We start from the raw sequence: 19,234 nt of genomic DNA on the forward strand, positions 1-19,234 counted from the left end.
AGCATGGCACAGCCAGGGCTGCCGCACACACTGCACGTGTCGTGGGGTGCCCTGACACCCTCCCTCCCCACAGGCTACCAGCTCAACTCTGCGGAGTGTGTGGACGTCCGCTTGAGGAGGGTGGTCCCCGACCACTACTGCCACTACTACCCCGAGAATGTCAAGCCGAAGCCGAAGCTGAGGGAGTGCGCCATGGACCCCTGCCCGTCCAGGTCCGTGCGCCACCTGCCCTGTGGTCCAGTCATCTGCTGGGTTGCTTGCTTTTCTTTGTGTATGAATGTTTTCCATGACACTGGGGTTTGAGCTCGGCTATGGTGTTTTCTTGGTGAGCTTTCTCCCTCGGGCTGTGCCTATAGTCCTCTCTTGCTCTGGCTGTTTTTGAGGTAGGATTTCACATTTGGCCCTGGGTCAGCCTGGACCCTGATCTGCCTGTTTAAGCTTTCCACCGTGGCTGAGATGGTGGGTGTTCTACCACTCTCAGCCTTTACTGTTGAAATGAAACATTTATTGCCATGGCACTGGTCCTGGTCCTGTTTTGCTGGTCTGGTCATCTGGGCCAGCTCCTTCTCGTGGTGAGGGTCCCCAGCTCTTTGTAATGAACCTTTCCGGGCAATTCTTACAATCCAGTATTAAGGGTCACCCAAATCCCTACAGTGCCCAACCCAGAGACCCACCCATCTTCCGACTTGAAGAAGTGCTCTCATGTATAAACAATGCGTGGTGGAAGGAAGTAAGATGCTTTCATGCCAAAGCAGAGAGCTTGTTGCATAATCTACTACCTGCTAGCTTGGATGGCCCCGGGAAGTTTCCTGGCTCTGCTGCAGCATCTTAAAATAATAGCCCGCTATCAGACGTTCTCCAGCTGGCGGTGGCCAGTGTACAAGTGGACTCCATTTCCTGCCCTGCTCTATACTGCTTCCAGTAGCCCTCCTGAACACGATGATTAGCAGGGAGCTTTCAGGGGATGGGTGTTCTGCAGGATTCCAGGACACAGTGTGTCTGTATCCTCAGTGTATTTCTTCAGAATAATGGTGATAAAAGGGAATAGACTGGTCCAAATAACGGTATTTTCTCCCTTTGGAGCACATACCCCCAGATCGGTTTCCCGTAGTGTCCTAGTCAACTGGGGACACTTTGGGTCTTGTTTGTGTTCCTCCTTGGCAGTTTTGGAGTCACACCTGCTATGCAGGAGCTCAACTCCTTGAGCCCCCTCGTTTCCAGGTAGGTAGAAGAGCCCCAGACACTGGTTCTCCAACTCTGGGTAACTTCACCAGTCATTGCAACCATAGGCATGTCCCCAATACCTGGCTCTCGGGGTTCTGGAGAGTAGTTTACAACACTCGACATTTTTAGTTTCCAGTTGAAAGAGCACTGTCTCGCCCTGTCAAAGGTGTGTTAGCTGATTAATAAGTAGGACATCCTCTCCATGATTTTGCTTGCAGCGATGGATTTAAGGAGATTATGCCCTACGACCACTTCCAGCCTCTTCCCCGGTGAGTTGTGCATTTCCTTTTCCTTTTGGTGTTTGCACTCTGGGCCAGGCGGCAAGTTCAGACTCTGTACCTGCGGTGGTGGCCATGTCCCTCCCAGAGCTAGGGGAGCAAGGGCTCTGCGGGGAGATCTCTCTAGGGAGCCCTGGGCTGCACTGCCTGGGACAGCCAAGTTTCTCAGGGTGGGCCATTCCTTGGACAGCTGGGTCTCATAGCAGGAATGAAAGTCACGCAGTTGATCGGAATACAAATACTCAGGACACCAGGACACCAGAATGGTGACTCCTGCCTTTGGCTTTGCTGTCAGTTCTCAGCAGTATGTTCCATTAGTGTTTTGTGGTTTCATGACCCTGTGTAAGGAATTTTTTGATTAATTCTCACAGTGGCCCAGGAGAGGATAAGACAGGGGTGGGCGGTTGTATTAATCTCATTCCAAAGAAACTTTGGGTTCACCAAAGCAGCGAGTCCCTTGTGATTTTTGGCTGTGTGTGGCAGTTGAGATTAGAGTCTTGGGAGTACAGGTCACTGCTCTTCAAACTGATTCTTCAGTATGTTTCCCTTTCCCAACACCTTTGCGTGTGGAGACAGGCCAATGCCAAGTGAGCGAGGTGTGGTTTTGTTTGTTTTTGAGCTGGGAGCACAACCCCTGGACGGCATGCTCTGTGTCCTGTGGAGGGGGGACCCAGCGGCGGAGCTTCGTGTGTGTGGAGGAATCCCTGCACGCTGAGGTCCTGCAGGTGGAGGAGTGGAAATGCATGTACGCGCCCAAGCCCAAGGTGATGCAGACCTGCAACCTTTTCGATTGCCCTAAGTGGGTCGCCATGGACTGGTCTGAGGTGAGGTTTGAGGAACGCAAGTGCACCACTTTTAAACTTCAGAACTCAGGGGAGTTTCACCAGGGCCCGCATGTAACCAGACACAAGTGTGTATAGATACAGTCCCTGCTTCCAGAAAGATCTGGAAGATAGAGCCCAGTGGGGGAGAGTCCACAGGCACTGGCGTAAGCATGGGTTACTCCTGCTGGGGAGCTGGGACAGGAGCAGGTGTTGAGGCAGTATCCATAGGACAGCTCTGCTGCCCTTGTAGTTCAAAAGCAAGCAAGATCTAGATACACACTGCCTCGGCTGACAGCCAAGAGAGACGGCCAAGCTAAGGCAAGGAGGACGTGGAGCGACTAAGCTGGGTAGTGCCAGGTTTCTCCGGATAGAAGGATTGCTCAGGATTGGAGGTGTGGCTTATGTGGCAGAGTGCCAGCTGTGAATGTAAAAGCTGAGAGCACTGAGGTCAAGCCTCAATACAAGCTCCAATCTCCCTACCCCCAAAACAGAAAAGACTTACAGATAGGTGCAAAATTAAACTCTCTCGCAACTTAGAACACCTTGTTCAATGTTTCTGGTACACATAAGGAAAAACATGATGATTCCTTAGCATATGACAGACACAATGATTCCCTCATAGACCCCTTTCTGCCAAAGACCCTCACTGGCCTCTGATTCCTTTCTCTACAGTGCACGGTGACCTGTGGGCGAGGCCTACGTTACAGAGTCGTTCTGTGCATCAACCATCGCGGGCAGCACGTTGGCGGCTGCAACCCACAGCTGAAGCTGCACATCAAGGAGGAGTGTGTGGTTCCCGTCCCCTGCTACAAGCCTAAAGGTGAGTGGGAAGGGGAGAGAGGGATGTGCTCAAGCCAGCTCCATATCAGCACCGCACCACTTTGGTGGCTTCCGCCCTTATTGAAATGGAGCCCACCTGCCTATGTGAGCAAGGGAGGAGTGATTCCCTTGTTGGCTTTGTGTACATGGAGTCCAGTGGCATCTGGCTGGGCTGTACCAGTATCATATGGTGGGCATGTAGTACTTGGACATAGTCCATGCTCCAGGGAGAATGAAGAGGAACAGGAGGAGGGAGTGCAGAGAAGGAGAACGGGGAGGACGAGGAGAGGGAGGAGGAAGAGGAAGAGGAGGAGAAGACCAGGAAAAGGAAGAAGAGGCGGAGGCAGCCGCTCCGTCCGCTCAGCTCTCATCCACCTTCATTCCCACGGAAGTCACTGCCCCTTCTCCCTGCATGGATGCTCTGGAAGGAGGAGCTGAATCCTTCCCTCTGGTGTGAGGCTGTGTGGATCGAGGTGTGTGCGTGTCCAGTCCCCAGGCTGGGTCTGTGCATGCATGTGTGCGTGCATTCGTTGGGTTGGCTCCACACGAATCCGCAGGAGAACCTGTGTCCCCCATCGCCTGCCCAGGGCATGGACGTCTCTGCACACTTTCCATGGCACAGCAGTCTTCCTGGCAGCATCTCCCCCTAGATCTTCAGGGAGGATGGGCAATCCCCCTGCAGTCTTCTGGGTTCACTGTCAAACAGCTCAACACACACTTGACTGGCTGAGTCACTCTTCCAGGAGAACCACGGCCCATCACCAAACACTCTCCTTCCCCTGCTCTCAGACCTCTCACCATGTGCAGGAACCTGAGATGTAGTCTCCACCCTGGACTTGCCACACGGCAGCCCACTTCCCTCCCCCTTCCCCTCCTCCAGGGCTGCACAGGGTGGAGGGAGCCCCCAGGTGCTTCCCCTCCCCGCGCATTTACCCAGAGGTCTGGGTAAATTGTGACAGGACTCTCTCACCCTCTTGCTTTACCGACATCCATGTTATTTGCTTTTCTCAGCTAATTTCTGTATTCCATGGGTAAGAATTCACAGCAAGGGAAAGCACACAGTTGCTCTTGAAGCAAAACTCTGATATGCCAGAGCACCTTTTACAAAGGCAGCTTGGAGTCTGACTCCCGAGGCCGCCTGCTGCACCCTAGGAAGTGTTCCGGTTGTGTCTGGGGTGTATCCGGTGTATCAATGTTTACTCATTGCAGAAGGCACCTGAAGGACTCAGCTCATGTTTGAAAAGAACTGACCTTCTTTCTTGGTGGAACCTCAGCAGCGGTGATGGAGCATCTGACTTCTCAGCGTCACAGTCGCTGAGCTTCTGTTGACGCTCCTTTTCTCTTAGAAAGAAATCCGGTGGAAGCTACCCTGCCTTGGCTGAAGCAAGCCCAAGAGCGAGAGGAGATGAGGATAGCAACTGAAGACCCCACGTGAGTCAGGCCCTGGGTGGGGGGAGGCCTGTCGGGAGAACCCAGGGCACGGCCAGCTGTGCCATCTGTGAGAGTTGTTTACTCTTTGGAGTACAGGGATTCACTTAGTGTCCACATGAGCTGGACTTGCAGCCCGGGAGAGCTTGAGCCGGCTAGAAGTTTTACTTATTTCACCACTCGGCTGTCTTGACTTTGGCAGTGCCTGTGGCCTGCGTTCTGTCAGTCAGAGACAGGAGGAGGGCAGGAGGGAGGGGTGTGATTCCTAGATCAGCACATCGGACTTAATCAAAGTCCGTCACTGCGTAATCCAGATGCGCGGAGTAGATTTTGTCTTGTGGACCTGTAAGTCTTTATTCTGGAAGACTTCACAATGCAGAATGAACTGTTCTAGCGCTTGCAGTGTGGGGGAGGTAAGTTTGTTCACCGTGCTGCTCAACCCACCTTCAGCTTTCCCTCGTCACCTTCAGAAACTGAGCTACTGCACAGTGACCTCCTGCCCGGGGTGGCCCCTTCGGTTCCATCCAGGCCAGTGGATGCTGAGTTAGAAGCCTCACTGTCACTGACTTTGAGAGTCTCTGACTATTGCTGAACTTGAGGAGATGAGCTGCGGCAGGTCTGGCCACTGTCACTCCCTGCCTGCATTTTCTGTCAGGCCCACCACTTTGCCTGGAGTTTTACTTCCCACTACATTACTCCTCCAGGGCTCTGCTCTTTTCCCAAGCACCGCTGCGCCCCCTCTCCCCCAGCACCAGCTCCTTGGCTGAGCAGCCTGGCCCGTCTCCTCCAAGGCCTCCCTGCAGCCTCTCAAAGATAGTCTGTTTGGGCCATTGCTGCTTGCTGGTGTGAAGTTTATAGTTTCCTTCTACTTCAGAGTTTATCCCCTCTCAGTTTCCAAACAAAACCACAGCCCATCTCCGCTTCCGACCATCCTTTTCCTGCACTGTCCTTGAGGGTTGGGAGGCTGGCTGCTGTCAGCAGGCAGGGGCGGGAGGAGATACATGACTGCCCCTGTGGCTTGTCACCACCCCAGCTCTGCGTTTACACAGAGGGTGGATGTTTCATCTGAAGCGGAGCCAAGGGATCTCTGGGGTTTTATTGTGGGGTGGGAGGGGCCTCCAGTCCCTGGAGTTTGAACCCAGGGACTTGCCTTGGCTGGCACCCCACCACTTGTGGCGTGCCCGGGCCCAATTTCTGCTGGTTGTTTTGGAGATGGAATGGCATCAGCTGAAGAAAGTTCTGGACGTGATGTCATCACCACTCTTTAAAGTGATGCAGTCACGACTTTTTAAATCTGGAAGTAACAATCGTACTTTGCCTTGTTGTGGAAAGTTCTAGAAGTGGTCCGTGCGACCATGACCTTGCTACTACAGCATAGAGCATGTTTTTTCTGGCTGTCTGAAGTGTGTGTCTGAGTGTGCATTGTGACAAATGTGCAGCAGCCCAGGGTGGCACGTCCCGGGGTCTCATGGGGACGGACCTGCTTGGTACGTTCAGACCATGGGGGCTAGGGCAGGCCATCTGTCCCACTCGTCAGTAGCGAACAGACCACAGTTTAAAAGCAGAAACATTTGGAAAGCAGACCAGAGGAAGAAAAGGTCACTTCATCACGGGCAGTGCCAAGCCACTGTACGCACAGAACTGAGGGCAGGGACAGGATTTGGAAACAGAGGCCGGGAGCCGAGCCAGCACAGTGAGCATGAGCCGTGCTGAGTGCTACCACAGTCTAGAGGACAAAGATCCCTCCCTCCCAAGCCCCAGGAACGTCCTCTCTCCTCCCTGGAAGGACCCCTGCCTCGTCTGCAGTGTTAGGAGCTCCAGGAACTCGCAGCAGCCCTTGCACCCCGTGAGGCCTGCAGCTGGTCCAGCGATGCCGTCAGAACCTCGGAGAGCTCCAGGGCTGCCCCTTGGCCTCCACCGGCTTCCTGGCCAGTGGGACTTGACTCACCAATAGGACCTGTGAGTGAAGGTTTTTGGTCAGGCCTGATGGGCGCAAACATGGTGTAAGTCCTCAACCGGGATCTCTGCCTCAGTTTCCAAGCCCTACATTTTCGTGGATCACCATGACGGTGTTCTGGATGTGTGGGGTTGGTGCTGAGTCTTTGAATGCTGCCATCACTCCTGTGCTGGTCTGTGATGACCGCCAGTAACCTCTCCTGGCCCCTGCTTTCCTGTAGGTTCGTCCCAGGCCCCTGGTCACCCTGCAGCGCCACGTGTGGCCCGGGTGTGCAGGTGCGAGAGGTGAAGTGCCGCGTACTGCTCACCTTCACGCAGGCCGAGGCCGAGCTTCCGGAGGAGGAGTGCGAGGGGCCCCGGCTGCCCGCCCAGCGACCATGCCTCCTGCAGGCCTGTGGCCCGGGCCCTGCGGGGCCTGCGCTGGACCTGGCGCTGCGGGACGGCGAGACCATGTATGGCTGGGAGTACGCCGGCTTCACTCCGTGCACAGCCACGTGCCTGGGAGGTATCAGCCTCAGTCCAGGCGGGGTTAGGGGTCCCCTGGAGGTATCAGCCTCAGTCCAGGCGGGGTTAGGGGTCCCCTGCAGGTATCAGCCTCAGTCCAGGCGGGGTTAGGGGTCCCCTGGAGGTATCAGCCTCAGTCCAGGCGGGGTTAGGGGTCCCCTGCAGGTATCTGAGCCTCAGTCCAGGCGGGGTTAGGGGTCCCCTGCAGGTATCAGCCTCAGTCCAGGCGGGGCTAGGGGTCCCCTGCAGGTATCAGCCTCAGTCCAGGCGGGGTTAGGGGTCCCCTGGAGGTATCAGCCTCAGTCCAGGCGGGGTTAGGGGTCCCCTGGAGGTATCAGCCTCAGTCCAGGCGGGGTTAGGGGTCCCCTGCAGGTATCTGAGCCTCAGTCCAGGCGGGGTTAGGGGTCCCCTGCAGGTATCAGCCTCAGTCCAGGCGGGGTTAGGGGTCCCCTGCAGGTATCAGCCTCAGTCCAGGCGGGGTTAGGGGTCCCCTGGAGGTATCTAAGCCTCAGTCCAGGCGGGGTTAGGGGTCCCCTGCAGGTATCTGAGCCTCAGTCCAGGCGGGGCTAGGGGTCCCCTGCAGGTATCAGCCTCAGTCCAGGCGGGGTTAGGGGTCCCCTGGAGGTATCAGCCTCAGTCCAGGTGGGGTTAGGGGTCCCCTGGAGGTATCTGAGCCTCAGTCCAGGCGGGGTTAGGGGTCCCCTGCAGGTATCAGCCTCAGTCCAGGCGGGGTTAGGGGTCCCCTGCAGGTATCAGCCTCAGTCCAGGCGGGGTTAGGGGTCCCCTGCAGATATCTGAGCCTCAGTCCAGGCGGGGTTAGGGGTCCCCTGCAGGTATCTGAGCCTCAGTCCAGGCGGGGTTAGGGGTCCCCTGGAGGTATCTGAGCCTCAGTCCAGGCGGGGTTAGGGGTCCCCTGGAGGTGTCTGAGCCTCAGCCCAGGCGGGGTTTGGGGAACCTGGCTAGTGACCTAAGAAATGATCACTTGTACCAACCAAGCTTGAAAACAAAGCTAAATGGGGTACATTTATTCAGCGGCAGACTGGGCCTTTTTTTTTCTTTTTCTTTTTTGCCAGTCCTGGGGCTTGAACTCAGGGCCTAACCTCTGTCCTTGGGCTTTCTCAAGGCTAGAGCTCTACCACTTGGGCCTTTCTTTTTTATGTGAGATTTTTGTTGTGGGTGGTGGAATTCTATGCTCAACAAAAGTAAATATGTATCTAACGGGTGGCAGCTGGGGGCCCTGTTCTCCTCCTGTCCGCAGTGCACCATTCAGAGCTCTTTGCGTCCGTCTTCTCTCTACCCCAGGCCATCAAGAAGCCATAGCGGTGTGCTTACACACCCAGACGCAGCAGGCTGTCAACGACAGCTTGTGTGACCAGACCCACCGTCCTCCGGTCATGAGCCAGGCATGCAACACGGAGCCCTGCCCGCCTAGGTGAGTAGCCAGGTGTGCAACACAGAGGCCTGCCTGCCCAGGTGAGCGCTGTGTGGTACTCCTGCCTGCGGTAACCCCCGCCCCCGCAGCTGTGTGCAGACATCTGCAAGCCCGTGGGGTCCTCACAGCCATGCTGAGTGGGACTCTGGAGCATGACTGTTCATGACCTGGAGCTCCTCGCTGGCTGTGCTCCTGCCTTCTTTTACCCTGCCCCTTTACGTAGTGGGGCCCTGAAGTACAGTGAGCACTGATGTAGAGGAAGGCGCATCAGAGGCAGAGGGCACTCTGTGTGCAAAGGTGCCTTCAAGTTCAAGGAGTTTGCTGCATCATGGGGTATAATTAGATGTAGGGAGGCCTGAAGTCTGCAAAGTGTTGAGTATTATTGCTCTAAGTATTCTTACTTGGTGAAAAGTAGGTTATTATTACCGTTATTATTATTGTTATTCATTTATTTTGTCAGCCATGGGGCTTCAAGTCAGGGCCTAGGCATGGTCTCTGAGCTCCATTTTCCCCTCAAGGCTAGAGCCCCACTGCTTTGAGCCACGGCTCCACTCCTGGTTTTTGAGTGGTTAATTGGACTTGAGTCTCAGGCACTTTCCTGCCTGGGCTGGTTTTGAACTGTGACCCTCAAATCTCAGCTTCCTTGGCCGCTAGGAGTACAGACAGGAGCCCCCAGTGCCCAGCTGTCCTACCATTCTTACCAATAACTTAAAATTTGTTCAGAAACGTCATGATGAATCAATACGCATGCTCTGAGCTGGGCATGGTGGCACGCACCTGCCATCCTGGCTGCATGAGAAGCATTCAATAGGAGGATGGTGGGATAGGATGTGAAGGCTTGCCAGGGTTCTAAGAGTGACGGGCCAGGCAAAGCTGACCTGCCCAAGAGGTCACAGATGGAGCACAGTGTGGGCCAGGCTCTTTCTTTATCCTACCACACCACGGCCAGACTGGCAGCACAGCCGTGGCTGGCACTTAGGGCCTCTGGGAAGGCACACTGGTTAGTTCACCCATCAGCCACGTCCAGCATGCCTGCCACCCTCCCAGGTGCAGAGCGGGTGCTCATGCAGCCTGGGGCGGCCATCGTTCCACACAGAGCCGCTCCACTAGAAACAACGCCACAGCGGCCATGTGCGGGCTGCGTTGCAAAATGAAGGTTGTTTTTAGGTGAAAGGAAATGCTATTTGTCATTTCAAAGTCCATTCATCATTTCCAAGACTGAGCCTTAGATGGGAAAATGCCCAGGGGAGACAAAGATTTGATGCCAAAATAAAGGTAAGTTTACAAAAATGCTTTAGGTTCAAGAAAACTGGTGCTGCAGGAAAGAATGAAACGGGGTTTGTGTAATATTTTCCACACAAATATTTACTGACTCCAAGGGCAATAGCAATAAAATGTCACCCCAGGGCAGAACTTGCCACTGAGGTGGGTGGAGAGCCAGCGAATCTCTCTTTACCCTAAGGCAAATGCATTTGCTGCGTTGGCCTGGACTTGGAGAGGTGGGGTGTTGTATGTTTATGTGCTCCTCTGGGGTTATCCCTCCCAGTGTCGGCTATGTATGGGGTTTGCTTTTTCCAGGAAAATGTGCAGGCTGGGCTAAGGACAGCCTCCTCCGCTCTCACAGCTCAGTGCTGCGGGGGGAGCAGACAGGAGCCAGGCGCTCTGTAGCCACTCTCACCTAGCAAGGACCGGCTGCTCACTTCCTCACCACCTGCAGCTCGTGGGCAGCCCTTTCCTTGCTAACCTCGGTCCTACCGTGCACTCACTGGAGGATGGTGGGCCACAGTGCTGCCGCAGAGGTCATGTGGCACTGCGGCAATGGACACTTCCAAACATTCAGCCGCATCATCAGATTGCTACCAAAAATGTGGCAACCACAGTGTTCCTGGTGATTTTCCTCACACCCAGAGCTGTAGGAAGAGCCTTCCCCGAGACGTTCACCAGAGAACGGGAAAAGCCGTCCCAGTAGGAAGCAGACGCTGAGACATAAGGCTAGCTTTCGGCAGCAACCCTTACTACCCCTCCCCAGGAAGCTGGGCTTAGAGTGATGGGCCGCCACCCTGGCCCTCACTTTTACTATTTCAGTAGCCACTCCTGATGCTCCTGGAGCACAGGAGTATTTACGTCTGCCTTTATTGCTGAGTGTGTACTGGACTTCCCTTTGGTGGAGTTGAGAGTGTGCACTCTTCCCCTGCCCCAAGCCAGCATCTGTCTACCTTGCAAATGTGTATCAGAAGCAGCTGCCTGGCTTTTCATTGTCACAGATGTCTCATGAGGAAACCTGATTTTTCCAATATCTTCCTGGAAAGGAACTACTTTGTATATGTGTTGTAAATCCAGTCCTGAGATAAAAGAATTTTCTTAGGGGTATTCTAAATAACAAATCCAGGTGCTCCAAAGATTCCTGAGGTGCATTTGGAATTTCTTTCTTTTTTTTTTTTGCCAGTCCTGGGCTTGAGCTCAGGGCCTGAGCACTGTCCTTGGACTTTCTCAAGGCTAGAGCTCTACCACTTGAGCCTCAGCACCACTTCCGGCTTTTTTCTACGTATGTGGTACCGAGGAATCGAACATGGGTCTTCATGCATGCTAGGCAAGCACTTTAACCACTAGGCCAAACTCCCGGCCCCAGCATTTGGAATTTCTTTTGATGCTTCCATAAATCATCATTGCCTCTAGGAGTTTACTCAAAACCAAGCCCCCTTTCCTTGTGCATGGACGGCATGGGTAAGATGGGGAAATGGTTGGCTGCTTTTCCATTAGAGATTTTCCGCCAATGAGCATGCTCTGTAGCATGTTCCTAATGTTTCCTGGTTTAAAATGCTGTTTTTCTGTTTTGCTTTGCTTTTTAATTACGTACTGTGGTGGAAACACTGAGGCTGTGGAGTCTGGTGTCCACATATTCAGAGCACTTGGAATTGGTCATGCTTGTCTCGTTCCGTCTTTCCCACTTAGTTTTGCCCATCAGTGAGTGAATTGATCCATCCATCCTTCCGCCCATCTCTGTCTGTCTCTGTCTACCCAGATGGCACGTGGAAGCCTGGGGCCCCTGCTCTGCCACCTGCGGCGTGGGGATCCAGACCCGGGAGGTGCAGTGTCTGTATCCAGAGACCTCCCCGGCCCCTCCAGAGGAGTGCAGCGGGGAGAAGCCGCACGCGTTGCAAGCATGCAACCAGTTTGATTGCCCTCCACGCTGGTATATTGAAGAGTGGCAGCAGGTATGGCTGACTCCAGGCCTGGGCCTCCTCGTGCCTTAGGTGCCTGCACGGAGTGGGCCACACCTCACCCTGCCCTGCTCTCAGTGTTCCAGGACCTGTGGTGGGGGCACTCAGACCCGGAGAGTTGCCTGTCGGCAACTGTTAACAGACGGCAGCTTCCTGAGCCTCTCCGATAAGTTGTGCCAAGGACCCAAGGTATCAACTCGCAAGTCCTGCGCCAGAACTGACTGCCCGCCTCACCTGGAGGCAGGGGACTGGTCCAAGGTACGCTCATCACCTCCGCCCTCAGACGGCAGCCATCCCTCACCTCCACCTCGGACCAGCGACCAGCCCTCTCATCTCCATCCAGCAATGGTTCATACTGCTACGCCAGGCTTCATGCAGAGAGGAAAAGCACCGTAGTGGTTGGAGAAATCTTAGTGTTTGATCGCTGTGAATGAACAAATATAGGTTCGGAGATAGTTGAACCTTGGTATTGACTTTAATATGTGGGAGACTTGTTAAAAGATAAACGATCATTTGGTGAGTGGTAGTTTTAGAATATCTGTTCATAACCCAGCAAATAGTCTTTTTCAATCCAGAAAAGTAATCATTAAGAGCTTCTGTCAAAATGGCTGTGAAGGCATTTTTAAAACTTGTGCTCCCCTCCTTTGAAATCTAGTTTTAAAAAGAAAGACCCAAGGAGAATGGGAAAAGGGAGCATTCTGACTTCAGTGAATGGCCACAGTCCAAAGTATAAATTATGAAGCATAACTGCCATAGACCATGAACTCTGGACCAAAATGAGAGGAAAGGTTGAGGGCCAAGAAACATTTCCTCGAACACCGAGCAGGATGGGAGTCCCCAGGAGTTAGGGGCCATCTTGAGAAGCCTGGATTGTGGCTCAGGGACCAGGGGAGGAGGAGGAGAGGAGTGCTCAGATCACGCTGCCCCTGAGAATCTGGAGCGTGGGTCTGCAGAGTGTGCTCCTGCAGAGCATGGGCAGGAAACAGCAGAAGGAGAAAGGGGGCTTTCCGGCCTCCAGCCAGGGCAGAAGAGGCCACATGGCCTGAGGGAGGGGAGAAAAGCTGCCTGTCATTGCAGAGAACCAGTTACAGAAGAAGGTGCTTAGCCCCCCTAGCCATGAAAATATCAGAAGACACTGGAGACTGGGGAGAGGCTTGCCTCCCACAACCTGCCTTGAGTACCGCTCTCCCCTGCCTACATGAGGCTGTGCTGTTGCTAGGTTGGAACTGACTTCAGCTCTTGCCCTACTTGACAGCTATGTGCTCTCCTTGCAGTGCTCCGTCAGCTGTGGCGTTGGGATTCAGAGGAGGAGGCAGGTGTGTCAGAAGCTGACAGCCAGGGGTCTCCAAGTCCCACTCGGCGAGGCTGCGTGCCACAGTCTCACTGGGCCCCCTCTCATGAGAGCTTGTCAGATGCGTGTGTGCGGGGGTGAGTATGTCCCCTGTGTGTGGTCCCCTCACTGACACCCAGTGCAGTCCCTTGTATTGCAGCCCCGACTATCCTCCAGTTCCAGTTGTGAGAGGGAGCCAGGTCAGGCAGCACTGCTTCTAACATCCATTGGGAGGAGCTTGGAGACAGAGGCCAGTTCTGAGAAAAACCAGCCTTAGGAAATGTGCCCTGCTTCACCAGTGCTAAGGAGGTTTCTGTTCTCTGCACAGAATTCTTGAGCACACCCTCCTCCCAGAAGTCAGGAGCACATCCACCTGTAGAAGGCATGGGCACATCTGCCACATGGAAGCCATGAGCACAGCCACCTCGTAGATCCATGAGCACCTCCACCCTGTAGATCATGAACACATCCACCCTGTAGATCATGAGTACATCCACCCTGTAGATCATGAACACCTCCACCCTGTAGATCATGAACACCTCCACCCTGTAGATCATGAGTACATCCACACTGTAGATCATGAGTACATCCACCCTGTAGATCATGAGTACATCCACCCTGTAGATCATGAGTACATCCACCCTGTAGATCATGAACACCTCCACCCTGTAGATCATGAACACATCCACCCTGTAGATCATGAGCAACTCCACCCTGTAGATCATGAGTACATCCACCCTGTAGATCATGAACACCTCCACCCTGTAGATCATGAGTACATCCACCCTGTAGATCATGAGTACATCCTCCCTGTAGGTCATGAGTACATCCACCCTGTAGATCATGAGTAAATCCACCCTGTAGATCATGAGTACATCCACCCTGTAGATCATGAACACATCCACCCTGTAGATAACGAACACCTCCACCCTGTAGATCATGAACACATCCACCCTGTAGATCATGAGTAAATCCACCCTGTAGATCATGAGTACATCCACCCTGTAGATCATGAACACATCCACCCTGTAGATCATGAACACCTCCACCCTGTAGATCATGAACACATCCACCCTGTAGATCATGAACACATCCACCCTGTAGATCATGAGCACCTCCACCCTGTAGATCATGAGTACATCCACCCTGTAGATCATGAACACATCCACCCTGTAGATCATGAGCAACTCCACCCTGTAGATCATGAACACCTCCACCCTGTAGATAATGAGTACATCTACCCTGTAGATCATGAACACATCCACCCTGTAGATCATGAGCAACTCCACCCTGTAGATCATGAGCACCTCCACCCTGTAGATCATGAACACATCCACCCGGTAGATCATGAGTACATCCACCCTGTAGATCATGAGTACATCCACCCTGTAGATCATGAGTACATCCACCCTGTAGATCATGAACACCTCCACCCTGTAGATCATGAGTACATCCACCCTGTAGATCATGAGTACAACCACCATGTAGATCATGAACACCTCCACCCTGTAGATCATGAACACCTCCATCCTGTAGATCATGAACACCTCCACCCTGTAGATCATGAACACCTCCACCCTGTAGATCATGAGTACATCCACCCTGTAGATCATGAACACATCCACCCTGTAGATCATGAGCAACTCCAACCTGTAGATCATGAGCACCTCCACCCTGTAGATCATGAACACATCCACCCTGTAGATCATGAGTACATCCACCCTGTAGATCATGAGTACATCCACCCTGTAGATCATGAGCACCTCCACCCTGTAGATCATGAACACATCCACCCTGTAGATCCATGAGCACCTCCACCCTGTAGATCATGAACACATCCACCCTGTAGATCATGAGTACATCCACCCTGTAGATCATGAGCAACTCCACCCTGTAGATCATGAGCACCTCTACCCTGTAGATCATGAACACCTCCACCCTGTAGATAATGAGTACATCCACCCTGTAGATCATGAACACCTCCACCCTGTAGATCATGAGCACCTCCACCCTGTAGATCATGAACACATCCACCCTGTGGATCATGTACACCTCCACCATGTAGATCATGAGCACATCCACCCTGTAGATCATGAGTACATACAGCCTGTAGATCATGAGTACATCTACCCTGTAGATCATGAGTACATCCACCCTGTAGATCATGAGTACATCCACCATGTAGATCATGAACACCTCCACCCTGTAGATCATGAGTACATCCACCCTGTAGATCATGAGTACATCCACCATGTAGATCATGAACACCTCCACCCTGAAGATCATGAACACATCCACCCTGTAGATCATGAGTACATCCACCCTGTAGATCATGAGTACATCCACCCTGTAGATCATGAACACCTCCACCCTGTAGATCATGAGCACCTCCAACCTGTAGATCATGAGTACATCCACCCTGTAGATCATGAGTACATCCACCCTGTAGATCATGAACACCTCCACCCTGTAGATCATGAACACCTCCACCCTGTAGATCATGAGTACATCGACCCTGTAGGTCATGAGTACATCCACCCTGTAGATCATGAACACCTCCACCATGTAGATCATGAACACCTCCACCCTGTAGATCATGAACACCTCCACCCTGTAGATCATGAACACCTCCACCCTGTAGATCATGAGTACATCCACCATGTAGATCATGAACACCTCCACCCTGTAGATCATGAGTACATCCACCCTGTAGATCATGAACACATCCACCCTGTGGATCATGTACACCTCCACCATGTAGATCATGAGCACATCCACCCTGTAGATCATGAGTACATACAGCCTGTAGATCATGAGTACATCTACCCTGTAGATCATGAGTACATCCACCCTGTAGATCATGAACACCTCCACCCTGTAGTTCATGAGTACATCCACCCTGTAGATCATGAGTACCTCCACCCTGTAGATCATGAGTACATCCACCCTGTAGATCATGAGTACATCCACCCTGTAGATCATGAACACATCCACCGTGTAGATCATGAGTACATCCACCCTGTAGGTCATGAGCACATCCACCCTGTAGATCATGAACACCTCCACCCTGTAGATCATGAGTACATCCACCCTGTAGATCATGAACACCTCCACCCTGTAGATCATGAGCACCTCCACCCTGTAGATCATGAGTACATCCTCCCTGTAGGTCATGAGTACATCCACCCTGTAGATCATGAGTAAATCCACCCTGTAGATCATGAGTACATCCACCCTGTAGATCATGAGTACATCCACCCTATAGATCATGAACACCTCCACCCTGTAGATCATGAGTACATCCACCCTGTAGATCATGAACACCTCCACCCTGTAGATCATGAATACCTCCACCCTGTAGATCATGAGTACATCCACCGTGTAGGTCATGAGTACCTCCACCCTGTAGATCATGAGTACATCCACCCTGTAGATCATGAACACCTCCACCCTGTAGATCATGAACACCTCCACCCTGTTGATCATGAGAACATCTACCTTGTAGATCATGAGTACATCCACCATGTAGATCATGAGTACATCCACCCTGTAGATCATGAGTACCTCCACCCTGTAGATCATGAACACCTCCACCCTGTAGATCATGAGTACCTCCACCCTGTAGATCATGAACACCTCAACCCTGTAGATCATGAGTACATCCACCCTGTAGATCATGAGTACATCCACCCTGTAGATCAGGAACACATCCACACTGTAGATCATGAGTACATCCACCCTGTAGATCATGAGTACATCCACCCTGTAGATCATGAACACCTCCACCCTGTAGATCATGAATACCTCCACCCTGTAGATCATGAACACCTCCACCCTGTAGATCATGAACACCTCCACCCTGTAGATCATGAACACCTCCACCCTATAGATCATGAGTACATCGACCCTGTAGATCATGAGTACATCCACCCTGTAGGTCATGAGTACATCCACCGTGTAGGTCATGAGTACATCCACCCTGCAGATCATGAACACCTCGACCCTGTAGATCATGAACACCTCCACACTGTAGATCATGAACACCTCCACCCTGTAGGTCATGAATACATCCACCCTGAAGGTCATGAGTACATCCACCCTGTATATCATGAGTACATCCACCGTGTAGGTATGAGTACACCCACCCTGTAGATCATGAACACCTCCACCCTGTAGATCATGAGTACATCCACCGTGTAGGTCATGAGTACCTCCACCCTGTAGATCATGAGTACATCCACCCTGTAGGTCATGAATATCTCCACCCTGCAGATCATGAGTACATCCTCCCTGTAGATCATGAACACCTCCACCCTGTAGATCATGAGCACATCCACCCTGTAGATCATGAGTACATCCACCTTGTAGATCCATGAACACCTCCACCCTGTAGATCATGAGTACTTCCACCCTGTAGATCATGAGTACATCCCCCCTGTACATCATGAACACCTCAACCCTGTAGTTCATGAGTACATCCACCCTGTAGATCATGAACACATCCACCCTGTAGATCATGAACACCTCCACCCTGTAGATCATGAGCACATCCACCCTGTAGATCATGAGTACATCCACCCTGTATGTCCATGAACACCTCTACCCTGTAGATCATGAGTACATCCACCCTGTAGATCATGAACACATCCACCCTGTAGATCATGAACACCTCCACCCTGTAGATCATGAACACCTCCACCCTGTAGATCATGAGTACATCCACCCTGTAGATCATGAACACCTCCACCATGTAGATCATGAGTACATCCACCCCGTAGATCATGAGGACATCCACCCTATAGATCATGAGCACCTCCACCCTGTAGATCATGAGTACATCCACCCTGTAGATCATGAGCACCTCCACCCTGTAGATCATGAGTACATCCACCCTGTAGGTCATGAACACATCCACCCTGTAGATCATGAGTACATCCACCCTGTAGATCATGAACACCTCCACCCTGTAGATCATGAACACATCCACCCTGTAGATCATGAACACCTCCACCCTGTAGATCATGAACACCTCCACCCTGTAGATCATGAGTACATCCACCCTGTAGATCATGAACACCTCCACCATGTAGATCATGAGTACATCCACCCCGTAGATCATGAGCACATCCACCCTGTAGATCATGAGCACCTCCACCCTGTAGATCATGAGTACATCCACCCTGTAGATCATGAGTACATCCACTCCGTAGATCATGAGCACATCCACCCTATAGATCATGAACACCTCCACCCTGTAGATCATGAGTACAGCCACCCTGTAGGTCATGAGTACAGCCACCCTGTAGGTCATGAGGACATCCACCCTATAAATCATGAGCACCTCCACCTTGTAGATCATGAACACCTCTACCCTGTAGATCATGAGTACATCCACCCTGTAGATCATGAACACCTCCACCCTGTAGATCATGAGTACATCCACCCTGTAGATCATGAACACCTCCACCATGTAGATCATGAGTACATCCACCCCGTAGATCATGAGCACATCCACCGTGTAGATCATGAACACCTCCACCCTGTAGATCATGAGTACATCCACCCTGTAGATCATGAGTACATCCACCCTGTAGATCATGAGTACATCCACCCTGTAGATCATGAGTACCTCCACCCCGTAGATCATGAGCACATCCACCCTATAGATCATGAGCACCTCCACCCTGTAGATCATGAGTATATCCACCCTGTAGATCATGAACACCTCCACCATGGAGATCATGAGTACATCTACCCTGTAGGTGATGAACACCTCCACCCTGTAGATCATGAGTACCTCCACCCTGTAGATCATGAGTACATCCACCCTGTAGATCATGAACACCTCCACCCTGTAGATCATGAGTATATCCACCCTGTAGATCATGAACACATCCATCCTGTAGATCATGAGTACATCCACCCTGCAGATCATGAACACCTCCACCCTCTAGATCATGACCACCTCCACCATGTAGATCATGAGTACATCCACCCGTAGATCATGAACACCTCCACCCTCTAGATCATGAGCACATCCACCCTATAGATCATGAGCACCTCCACCCTGTAGATCATGAGTATATCCACCCTGTAGATCATGAACACCTCCACCATGGAGATCATGAGTACATCTACCCTGTAGGTGATGAACACCTCCACCCTGTAGATCATGAGTACCTCCACCCTGTAGATCATGAGTACATCCACCCTGTAGA

General features: G+C 52.3%; 1 protein-coding gene across 1 annotated transcript in view; it reads left to right on the plus strand.

Moving 5' to 3' along the window:
- Adamtsl3 (ADAMTS like 3) overlaps positions 1-19,234 on the plus strand; it is an 84,037-nt gene that overhangs the window by 40,915 nt on the left and 23,888 nt on the right. The window contains exons 10-19 of the mRNA XM_090321635.1: positions 74-212; positions 1,443-1,493; positions 2,122-2,326; positions 2,999-3,146; positions 4,492-4,576; positions 6,751-7,034; positions 8,336-8,465; positions 11,488-11,680; positions 11,765-11,944; positions 12,961-13,114. Coding sequence (XP_090177761.1) covers positions 74-212; positions 1,443-1,493; positions 2,122-2,326; positions 2,999-3,146; positions 4,492-4,576; positions 6,751-7,034; positions 8,336-8,465; positions 11,488-11,680; positions 11,765-11,944; positions 12,961-13,114 — 1,569 coding nt within the window. The remainder of the gene's footprint in view (positions 1-73; positions 213-1,442; positions 1,494-2,121; positions 2,327-2,998; positions 3,147-4,491; positions 4,577-6,750; positions 7,035-8,335; positions 8,466-11,487; positions 11,681-11,764; positions 11,945-12,960; positions 13,115-19,234) is intronic.

The sequence above is a fragment of the Megascapheus bottae genome, chromosome 30 (genome assembly GCF_031878675.1).
Source record: "Megascapheus bottae isolate mThoBot1 chromosome 30, mThoBot2.hap1, whole genome shotgun sequence".
NCBI lineage: Eukaryota > Metazoa > Chordata > Mammalia > Rodentia > Geomyidae > Megascapheus > Megascapheus bottae.